At 33.5% G+C, this 12500-nt stretch overlaps 1 protein-coding gene across 1 annotated transcript; it reads left to right on the top strand.

Annotated features, from left to right (window-relative positions):
• The first annotated feature begins 8027 nt into the window (after positions 1 to 8027).
• Positions 8028 to 8414, top strand: LOC135213340 (uncharacterized). Its single transcript, XM_064247317.1, has one exon. The coding sequence runs from the start codon at positions 8028 to 8030 to the stop codon at positions 8412 to 8414; it is 387 nt and encodes a 128-aa protein (XP_064103387.1).
• Positions 8415 to 12500: the final 4086 nt, after the last annotated feature.

Raw genomic sequence — 12500 nt, 5'->3', positions numbered from 1 at the left:
AAAAATGGTGGTTTTAAAACAGTTACCATCCCTAGATACCAAAACATCTAAAAATGGTAAACGACACTCCTGCTCCTTATCGATAGTAAACGTGATGTTAGGGTGACGTGAGTTAGCAAATTCAAGGAAAGACTCAGAGTGGAACTCACGCCTGAAAAGGGCAAAAGTGTCGTCCACTTATCGAGCATAAAACAGGGGGGGGGGGGGCGATAATGGGCAATCGTCAAGCATGGATTCCTCCAAGGAACACTTGAAAATATTAGCGAATGTTGGGCCAAGAGGGGAGCCCATAGCCATCCTTTTTACGTGCCTATACAATTTCCCGTTAAAAACAAAAGCCGTGTTCAGCACGGCCAATTCTAAAAAAGATGGGCATGAAACTTGACAGGGTTATGGTGGGGACCCCTAAGATGGTTTCTAATGGGGTTTCATCCAACCTAACCCCCTCCTTTGTAGGGGGTGGGGGTGAGAAGGGATTCCATGAAACGGAGCTGTTTCTGGCCGTGAAACGAGGCTGATCATTCCTGTAGACTTTAGTTACTTGACGATTTTTCATACATAATTTCTGTACCACTTCCCCGGAGAAAGTCGCGAATATTTCAGCTCGAACACAATAGAAGATGAAAATTATCATCAATATCCGCAAAATTTTATTAATAACTTAATTCCATCGGGACTGCCAATGCACAAAATAACGTTCATGAAGTACTACCCGGTAATGTTGCTTCGGAATTTCGATCCTGCCATTGGACGTTGCAATGGAACGAGGTACACCGTTATGGAGCTAAACTCCCACGTCATCGAAGCAGTGATAGCAACGGGCCCTCACACCGGCAAACGTCTGTTCATCCCGTGGATTCCTCTGATGCCTTCGGACAAACAGTTTCCATTCCAGTTACAGCGCAGGCATTTTTCCATCAACCTGGCCTTCTCATTCACTGCAAACAAGTCGCAGGGTCAGACTTTGGATCGTGTTGGTGTGTTTCTGCCGTCACCAATGTTCACGCATGGCGATGAGCCAAACAACTGACTCTCCAAACTTGAAATTAAGTTGTGGACAAACTGATAATATTGTGTACAAAGAGGTTCTGTAGTAGTTATGTATAAAAATCGTCCTTATTTTAATATTGCTGAACAAATAGTACATATAAATTTTTCACTTCTACACCCGTATTTTATCTCCCATCATAGATGGTGTCAGTTGCTAGTATATATATATAATATATATATATATATATATATATATATATATATATATATATATCTTATATATATATATATATATATATACATATACATACCTCTATATTTATTTTTATACTACACACAATATATATATATATACATATAAATTATATTCAAATTGCATACGTGTAACTAGTTCCTCCTCCGCCATCAAAATGTATATCAAATGCATACATAATGCATACACCTCTTTGTGCAGCTACAGTTGATTTATATTTTTATTTTTATTGGCTTAATTTTTTTTTTTATATTCTTTTTTTATTTTCTATTGCAGCTAAAATAGATAAAGTAAAATAAAATGCTATAAAATGTCCTTTCCAATGTTCGCTACTGAGTCCTGTATTTGCCACAAATCATATATGCAAAGGAGACATTGGGTACAACTGCTTGGATGTTTGTACTTTTTTTTCTAAAAAAATAAAATTTTATGGGTGTACAGTACATTACCAGAAAAGTTTTTACATAATGATGCATTGAATTTTTATCTGTGCATCTGGTAATGTACTGTACATATATATATATATATATATATATATATATATCTATATATATATATATATATATATATATATATATATAAATGTGTGGGTGTGTGGAACACAGATATATATATATATATATATATATATATATATATATATATATATATATATATATATATATGTATATATATATATATATATATATATATATATATATATATATATATATATATATATATATATATATATATATATATATATATATATATATATATATATAGAGAGAGAGAGAGAGAGAGAGAGAGAGAGAGAGAGAGAGAGAGAGAGAGAGCACGATCCTTCAAGGGATCCTCACATTACAGCAGGTTAAAATATATTGCTTTTAATTAACTTAATATTTTATCGAGAAGAAAAAAATATTTTTGATGGTGGCTTTTCTTTAGCTGATCTGTGCTGAGAAAGAGAGAGAGAGAGAGAGAGATGAGTTTCCTTTGTTGCTCTAAACAAACCCTAAACAGCCGTTTTGTTTATGAGGTATATGATCGATTAATCCTAATCCTGACGGATAATCTATTGTTTGGGCTGCAAAGCCTGAAGGTGGAGATTCATTGTCTCTGGCCAGAGGATATATTGGCCTGGATCCCTTAGCTTGTTCTGGGGTGCATTCACGTATACGCGTACACAGGTATATTTGTGCGTGTGTATCGGTATATGTATATATATATATATATATATATATATATATATATATATATATACATACGTACATATATATAAAAATCAAGCCAAAATTCACGAAGGAAAGTGAAACACTGAGTACTGAAGCGATTTCTTTCGACTTCTCAAAAGCAGACTGATATAAATATGAAAATAAGTTTATAAAGTTCGTATAAATGTCCCTGGAATCCGACACAGCTGAAGAATCAGTAGACCTACCGAAAACAGAGGTATAATTTAAGAGGTTTACAAAGGAATTAACCGTAACTGTTGGGAAGCAGGGACAAGACAATTTAAAAAATTATACAGGGAGGTGACTGACCTCCATAAAATATAAAAGTACAAACCAATAAATCATATTTTGACAAAACAAAATAAATTTTTTTGCAGTGAGCATTTTCACACAAAAAAATATATATCTAACATATAGATACATAGAAAATATCTATAAGGTTACTAATATGTAATTGAGTCAGTGATGTTATCTTTAAGGTCAATCTTAAACATTTTACTAATGCAAGGGTCCAATAATACAAGACAGAGATTCTAAAATGATTTTAAACGGATTCTAAAATGATTTTAAAATGAAATCACAAGTATAATGAAAATAATAAACTGAATTAAAAATGTAAATTACGCATACCAAGTCAAACTACCTATTTCATAAAAAAAACAATGATAGATAAATTGCAAACTTTAAAAAAAAGCAATAACAATTAAACAAAACTTAAAAACACTCATTCAAGTGAAATCTCCTGTGGCGTTCTATCTAATCTCAATACAAATTAGCTTCTATATATTCCAAGAGATCTCTGTCTCTCCTCTAAAAAGCAAATAGCGTCCAAGGAAATCATTAAGGCTACGAGGGCGGTACTTTGCGTCTCTCATTAATTATGAAATGTCTCCGAGACGTACGGAGAGGTCTCCTCGTTTTTTGGACGAGGGAGGAGGAGGAGGAGGAGGAGGAGGAGGAGGAGGAGGAGGAGGAGGAGGAGACCGTTTGCTCGTTAGCGAGTGTCCTCTGGGACGAGGTTTCTTATTCAAAAGAACGAGAAGAAGAATAAGTAGAATAAAAGAAGTAGAAGAGGATAATTGTGAATCGTTTTCATAAAATCACGTATTTGTGATAAGTTAAATCCTTGTTTGGTTTTAAATTGCATATACTGTATATATATATATATATATATATATATATATATATATATATATATATATATATATATATATATATATATATACACATGCACATCTACTGCATATTAAGGTATTCTTTCACTGAAAGCTGAGTAATGATTTTCTCAGCAAATTTTATATTCCAATTCTGTAAAATCGTGTATCTGTGAGAGGTACAAATCATTGTTTTTATTTTTAGATATTATAACTAAATATATATCTAAGTATTTACTGAAACTTGAGCTGTTCTTTGACTGAAAGAGATCATGATTTTTTCAGCAAATTGTATTTTTATATTCGATTGTAAATTAGGTATTTTTTGACTGAGAGACAAATAAATTTTTTGGGGGTAATTCATATTTATTTGGACTTTTGTTAACATGAAGTCATTCTTTGACTTAAATATATCTACCTTTATTATTATTATTATTATTATTATTATTATTATTATTATTATTATTATTATTATTATTATTATTATTATTATTGGTTGTTGTTGTTGTTGTTGTTTTTTGTTTTAGCAGAAAATTGGAAGAAACATGACGATGCCAAAACAATTCTCTGTTCTGAACAATTAGAATTTCATGCAAATAAAATTGATAGTTTGTCAGACCTAGACAATTTCTATGCACATACCTGAATAAAACGCTATTTGCTTAAAATAAGTCGAGTTATAATGAATTACACTTAATGTAATCATAACACTTTAAATAAAAGAAGGTTTAACTCGAATATACGAATTATATTCAGATCTGAGACAAAATGAACAGTAAAACATACGGTGCATTTGTTTAAAAAAAACGAATGCTCGGGCAGTGACCCAACACGCACACCACCCCCCTCTCTCTCTCTCTCTCTCTCTCTCTCTCTCTCTCTCTCTCTCTCTCTCTCTCTTTTATTTCTTACCCTTTCTCTCACTTTATTCATCGCTCTCTCTTTCTTTCATTTCCCTCTCTTTCTTACCCACACAAAGACGCACACACATACACACACACACTCTCTCTCTCACTTTAGTCATCTCTCTCTCTCTCTCTCTCTCTCTCTCTCTCTCTCTCTCTCCTTATAACTGAATTATTCGTAAATACATGCGCCAGGATATTGATTTTTCAACTAAATAATTACCTATTTTAGCTAAGTAAATGTACTGATCTAAATAATAAAGGTGTAATTCCCTACTGGTTTATCTATAGCAGGCACCCTACTTTGCCTCAACTGCCCTAAAAGATAGTCAGATTTAACTTGCAGCAGGAAGCTATTAACATCGACTTTCTTTTTTTTTTTTTTTTTTTTTTGCTTGGAATTGGAAGAAAAACTACATGAATGGAGGTCTTGCTATAAAATACATTTGTGATAATGAAAGTCTAAAACAATATATATTGAAGTTGAGATGAATCTAGATTTTGAAGGATAACAATTGATTATAATAAAAAGCATATCATCTCTATCTTGGGCTACATTAAGCTTCAAAACCAATAACTAAAAAAAAAAAAAAAAAATACACTAGTTCATTGTTCTCACTCAGAAATAACAGTTGGTTTTTAAACCAGTTTCTATTTTCTTATTTTTTGGTAAATAACACCAATCTGAAAATATACCAGCGCCATATTTAAAAAAAAATGAAAGCTTCAGAAACGAATAACAACACCCTTCCCTTTTTTTCTAAAACATTAGTTCATTGTAGTTTCAGAAACCAATAACCCAACCCCATCCCCCCTTTAAAAAAAACCACTAGTTCATTGTCCTCACTCAGAAATAACAGCTGATTTTGAATTAAGAATTTTTTTTTCATTTGTCAATTTTTTTTTTAACTTTTTGTGAATTGATGTGACTTACTGCTAATTAACTCTTTCGAGACACGAGGAGGATATCGTGTTTTTCAGAGCACGGACAGACAACATAAATTGATGTGAATTAAAAGCTTTTTCTTGCATCAGCAATAAAGAGGAAAAATGACTGTGTTGGTCTCGTCCAGCAAGTGGTTGAGGGTAATAGTTGATTATAGTCCTTAATATTCTTCGTTGAAAGAGGAAATAGAGGGAATTAACTTGAGCTAGATTTGTGTTTAGCTGAAAATGTCATTAGTTGCGTTGTATTCAGTTGAGTAAACTGCTAAAAATAAAATGGCACTCTTTTAGATCATTACATTAGACTTAGCAATACTCTTGGTTGCAAAAAAAAGAAAAAAAAAGAGGAAAAATTAAATGTAAAAATGTACTTTGGCTGCGAGTTCTCTACCTCTAAATATTTCGGGCTATTTTTCAGAACGTTTTGTATATACCTGGAAAATCCACTTAAACATTTTGAAGTATTATTCGAGCTGAAGAAAAAACGTCCAGAAAACCTTTCTTAAGAGAGAGAGAGAGGAGAGAGAGAAGAGAGAGAGAGAGAGAGAGAGAGAACGTACAATTTTCAAAGATACATGGAATATAACATTTTACTTTAGACTCAACATACTATAAACATATATGCATTAAAGTTTCGTTATCTGTTTGTGTGATATTCCTCTCAATAGCCAAATACTTCCAAGTCCAAAATTTATCAAAATCTGTGATTTAATTTCTTGGTAATTAACAAATAACTTAGTAAACTCTTCAGTTTGTGATTTTTAAAATAATCGTTCAATATCCAAAAATATTTAATCATTTTGCGCTCGTTTTTATCCCACTTTTTCGGACAGTGTACTTCTTCTTTTTTTTAGATATATTTAAATCTTGTAAGATTTGATTAAGATTTGATTTAACCTCATAAGATATCAGTATGTCACGGTAAAAACATATACATTAACATTTATATATATATATATATATATATATATATATATATATATATATATATATATATATATACATACACATACATACATACATACATACACACACTTACTTCCTGAAGACTTTTTAATGAAAGTAAATTCGTGGAAGGAACCGATAAATCACGTTCAAATTGCACCCTCGCCAGTGATCCGTCAGCGATAACAAAGGAACCTGATTTAATGGCGGTTGCTGGTTGTTGTTATTTGTTAAATATGCTCTCTGGGATTTCTTGTTTATAATATATTCTCCTCTCATCTACTTCATTCCTCTCCTCCGTTTTCGGGTAGCTTTGTCCATAAAACGTTTTGTATATACCTGGAAAATCCACTTAAACATTTTGAAGTATTATTCGAGCTGAAGAAAAATTACTTACGCACACGCATCATCATATATATATAAATATATATATATATATATATATATATATATATATATATATATATATATATAATTATATATATATATATATATATTATATACACACATTTATATATTATATATTACAATGTATATATGAATTTCTGAGAGGCAAGGCCGGTGCCAACTAAGCCACACAATTCAAAAAGAGGTTGGAACCTAAGTATCATCGTGTGATATATATATATATATATATATATATATATATATATATATATATATATACACACACACACCACACACACACACACACCACACATATATATATATATATTATATATATAATATATATTATTAAATATATATAGATATACAATATCTATCTATCTATCTATCCTATCTATCTATCTAATCTATCTATCTATCTATATATATATATATATATATATATATATATATATATATATATATATAATATATATATATATAGGTATCAGCATTAATGCCCCCGAACCTTCCTCATACAAGCTGCCATTCTATACATGAAATATCTTACTTGAACCCTTCGGATCAAAACTTGGGAATCACTGGACCCCAAAACTCCAAATGCCTCTATAATACCATAATCATCTCTCAACTTTTAATGTTCCTCTTCCTTAATACCTACTGAAGCTGACATACCTGATGACTCTTTGGCCCATAGAATAGCTAATCTTATTCACGAGTTTTTACACAGAGACACAAAGACAAGCGACGAGGTTGGTTTGAGAAAGAGAGAGAATTTAGACTCTCATAAAATCCGTAACATTTTCCACAGTCCGTTTAATAAAGGGAGACGCTCTGTTGGCAAGAATGCTAGTATTGCCATTGCGGAGGGAAAATGCGTCGTGTTTTTGAAAGCAGGAAAAAAGTTTGTGATACGAGTAGGGGAGAGAACAGCGTTTTTTTTTTTTTTTTTTTTTTTTTTTTTTTTTTTTTTTTGTAATGAGGGAATTTCAGAGAAAAAATTTTATTACGCTGGATATATGCATTTTTCTCAGCGCCATCTTTGTTATCCTTCAATAGATAGTTAATATAGGGCTTCACTGAAACACTTGCGTAAATCCTTAAGCCATTTAGTATGTGAAAATGATCAATATAAAAGTAATACACTTGAGGAGCTGTGAACAGTGGCGGGCTATTGGCGTAGACTAATTGCAGTAATACCAGATAAGGAGAATATGGTACACGCCTGTGAGCCATGTCAGATAATGCAGCCAAGTCAAAAGCTGATTTCTTCAGTGTTGCTGGGAAATCTTTCCTCGTGTATGTAGACAGGCTATCTGGATGGCCAGTAGTGGTAAAATTTGGTACTAATACTACAGCAGAAGTAACGACACGTCACTTCAGCCACATCTTCCGAGACTTTGGTGTTCCAGTAAGGCTGATGACAGATGGTGGACCTCAGTTCACCAACTCTGAATTCAAGAATTTTCTGGGCAGATGGGGTGTTCAACATGTGATGTCCACACCCCACTATCTCCAAAGCAATGGCCATGCTGAGGCAGCTGTAAAGGTCAAACATTTTATCCTAAAAGTAGCCCCTTCTGGGAATATCGACATCGAAGACTTTGACAGAGGATTGTAGGGGAGACGTCAAGATGCGGTGCAACAGCACGCATTGAAAGCCCACTTTCTCGTAGAGCGACGATCTGTGCCTGGAGAACTATATGTTGCTGTTCATTTGGAGACTATAACGAATACTACTAGCAGAGGACAGATAACCTATCAAAATTTATACAGCACCTTAGTCTAGCCATGATTGGGTGACAAACTTGTTAGCGTGTAATAGGGGTGCTGTAGCAGTGATATCGTTATCACTGAACAAAGTGATATATTAAATCACACGATTAGTGGGACTGATTGATTGGTTGGCTGTTACTAGCATTGCAACATCTCAGGTCATTACTGTCATTGATAACGTTTAAAATTCTGTATGTCTTCATAATGAAAATTTTTTAATTGTCTGTTTGAAACACTGTTTACTAAAGGTGGTGCTGTTCCTCTCTTAACGTGAATTCCACTAATCCACTTTCGAGCTGTTTTAGTGTATAAGAGGTTGGAGGATGCAAACTTGTAATAAGTATTAATCCTCATAGATGAATAGGCATTATCTTAATGCAGGGGTTGTTACTTAGCATTACATTTCCCCCTACCGATATATCATTATTTTCCCTGTTACAGTTCCTCGCTGGACGAGTGGTTTCGCGCTCGGCTGCCAATTCGGTAGTCCGAAGTTCGAATCCCGGCTCGGCCAGCGCGGAATCGGAGGAATTTATTTCTGGTGATAGATATTCATTTCTCGATATAGTGTGGTTCGGATCTCACAATAAACTGTAGGTCCCGTCGCTAGGTGACCAATTGGTTCCTAGCCACGAAAAAAATATCTAATCCTTCGGCCAGCCCTAGGAGAGTTGTTAATCAGCTCAGTGGTCTGGTAAAACTAAGATATACTTTTTTCCCTGTTACTTTTACCAAAAAAGGGAAAAAAAAGCAACGCGTAAATTGTAAAAAAATTAAAAAAAAAAAAATTTCAGATTGTTTTCCTTCAGATAATACCAAGGAAACATTTACGAAGTGGCCAGGAGTGGCTTGTAACCGTAAACGTGTGGTCCTGGATTTCCTTACATGGTATATGTAATATCACCAAGACTGAAGGTTTTCATCAGTGAAAAAATACGTTAAAATTCTTCTTCAAGATTTCTTTCTCCCTTCACTTCACCAGCGGAAATTATCCCTTTTGTTTTCACTTAGTCCTGTCATTTTCATTCATTGACAGCTGCCCATCCATACGGCCAGAATAAGTCCAGGAATGGTTTCAAGGTCGAGAGGATTTGAATTGGTTGACTGGCCAAATAAGGGTGCAGACATGAACCCCATAGATCCCGAGAAAGATTAAGTCGATTGAAGATTGAACAATTAATTCACAGGTGCCCCGAGAGAGGCCGAAGTGCAGTGGAAAAATCACTGAATTTCTAATCAGTTTTCTCCCATGTATACATTAAAAAAAGATTATTTTTGTTTCCATTATTTTTATGCTTATCCATTTCGTATGAAGTAGCTACTGTCGCATGACTTATGTAATATAAGCAGGTTAGGGGTAATTACGTTTTCTTTATGTCTATTACAATTCGAATCATAATTACCTGACGCCTGTTTATCGAATTACAATTACAACTTCAATTACAAAATGGGGAACAATATCAAATCGATCATTAGTATATTTCAACAATTGTAATCACAGCTACAAATACATTATATAAAATTTAATATTCAATTACATTTCGCACACCCACCATTTCCTTAAACGAAATGCAGATAGTTGCAAAGTGGTTTATACTTGAGTTTAGTGTCCTTTTACAGTCAATTTCTGCAACAATTTTAAGTTGTAACTTTTAATGCCTTCAGTACAAATACAAAACAAACATATCTAAAATATTTTAGAACTGCAGAAATTATCATTAACATCCTATGATTTGCCTAAGTAAATTGTTAGTATGTTTATTTGTGTTGAAATTATTATGCTGATTATAAGAAAAGAAAATAATACTGAAATACAAAACTCAAATATTGGAAAACATTTTCGCAAAACTTTGTACAGAAAAAGGAATAAATGGAATAAAAATTTTTTAGAATTGGTAGCGGGTTTGTTAACATTCTCCCTTAATAATAATAAATAAATAAATTGGGTAGCGACTCAAAACATCTCTATTGCATGTGGTTAAGATGAGTTCTCGAAAAGTAAGAGGGCTGCTCTAGGATAACAATTTCAAATGAAGTACTTTATTATTTGAACTTTTCAGTTACAATTACGATTACCATTAAGTATAAATAAAAAACAAACGCAATTACAGTTAACTTCAAAACGTGTAATTAAAAACATTTCAGATAAATGACAATTACTCCAAGCCTGAATAAAAGGTAATGTTTAATTGTAATTGGTAAAGCTCCCTTACTGAGGGTTTCACAGACAGTGCAGTCACGTTTTTGGTCAATAACCCTGTAATGAAGACTGGTATCAGTAACGAGATTTTGCTATAATTTTTGCGCTAATAATCAAGGCTTTAAACTCTAATGAATGTCCGGTAACAATGCTCCAATTTTTATTTGTAAAAGCACAGAGCAACTATAACCAGTTTACTATTTCAAACCAATCTGTAGGCAATAGGCGGCTCTCTCTTTGCTAAAAAAAAAAGTTGAAAAGTTGCGTGACAAACGGATTTCTGCTACCATGCCGACAGTTATGTTCCGGCCATCTCTTCTTCACCTTCGTAATACAAGCATATGGCTGATGCCCTAAGTCCAAATGAAGATTGCGAAGGAGGTAACCAAACACAAGTATAACAGTAGCTTTACCATCAATCACAGTGTCTATCGTTCTACTACTCAACTATACATGCAGATATCTCTCACTCTAATCATTATAATCATTTACTCCTAACCCAAATCAATAGTCACTAAAGAAAGAAAAAAAAATTTGACCTCAAAATAAAAATAGTAATAGCTACTACTACTGCTGCTGCTACTGCTGCTGCTACTGCTGCTGATGCTAAGAATAATAGTAAAAAAAAGTACTATATCACTGGTTATTATTATTAATTAATTAATAATTTATTGTTCCTTGTTTTCAACGTAGAGCAAAAGTATATCCATGCCTAAGGTAAGGTAGTACGGTACGGAATTTGCACATTTTTCGTACCTGAACAGTACCGTACCGTACTTTGGTAAAATTGTCATTGCGTAATTCCGTACAGTGCACATAGGCTAAATATCAACCGTACCGTACTCTACCGTAATGCCAGCAACCGAGTGAATCGTTAGATATAAACATTGTAAATTATTATTAGATAAGATGGATGGATAGATAAAAAAATCGTACAAAATATACTTAAACTGAAGTAACATTCAGAGAGAGAGAGAGAGAGAGAGAATGGATGGGGAGGGGAGGTGAGGGAAGGAAGAGGAAGGGGGTGGAAGGGGGGTGGTGGAGAGAGAGTAGGCGAATTTTTTTTTTCTTATACTGTCGTGTTCATATCCATTTCTGGCTAATCGAGCCTTTTGCCTCTTCGTACAGAACAAGTGTCTATTCTTTATAATTTGTGATTCATGATTCTCTTAAAAATTACACTACATCAAAATCTCGTACTTATACGAATCTTAGTTACAGAGAAATAGGTTAGAGAATTCGCGAACACTTTTACCGAGCTCATTTTAATAAGCAGTGCTCAACGAGTATTCAGTTCTCAATGTAATTATTAACAGGAACAATAATTACGTGAGCGTTATTATATTTAACAGTAGTAACTTTATTTCATACCATGGTGATTATATCCCTATTGGCTAATCCTACAATCAAGGAACGATGTAATGATATATGAAGCAATGTATTGTTTTACTCGACTCGAAACAGAGTCTGAATCCCAACGGAGGTGAGGCGTCAGCAGGATTTTTAAATGGATCAGACTTCATAACCACTCATAATGAATCGAAGGGACACAAATCTGGCGTTGCGAGGACGGATTGTCACTTTACGCGAGGAGAGTGGGAGGAGAGTGGGAACTTGAACGACTTGCGTAAGTTGTTCATGCTGAATAATTGGTGGATATGTTACATTGTTTTATGGTTATTTAATCTTGCCCGCCACGGGGACCTCGGCGGGCCCAGTGGCCCGCCT

Source organism: Macrobrachium nipponense, chromosome 42 (assembly GCF_015104395.2).
Source record: "Macrobrachium nipponense isolate FS-2020 chromosome 42, ASM1510439v2, whole genome shotgun sequence".
Taxonomy (NCBI): Eukaryota; Metazoa; Arthropoda; class Malacostraca; order Decapoda; family Palaemonidae; genus Macrobrachium; species Macrobrachium nipponense.
Note: the sequence above shows the minus strand (reverse complement) of the source record. Positions and strands in the feature narration are given on the sequence as shown.

Excerpts from the sequence above, each read along its gene's own strand:
- LOC135213340 (XM_064247317.1), top strand. The coding sequence starts at position 8,028 with ATGTCAGATAATGCAGCCAAGTCAAAAGCTGATTTCTTCAGTGTTGCT.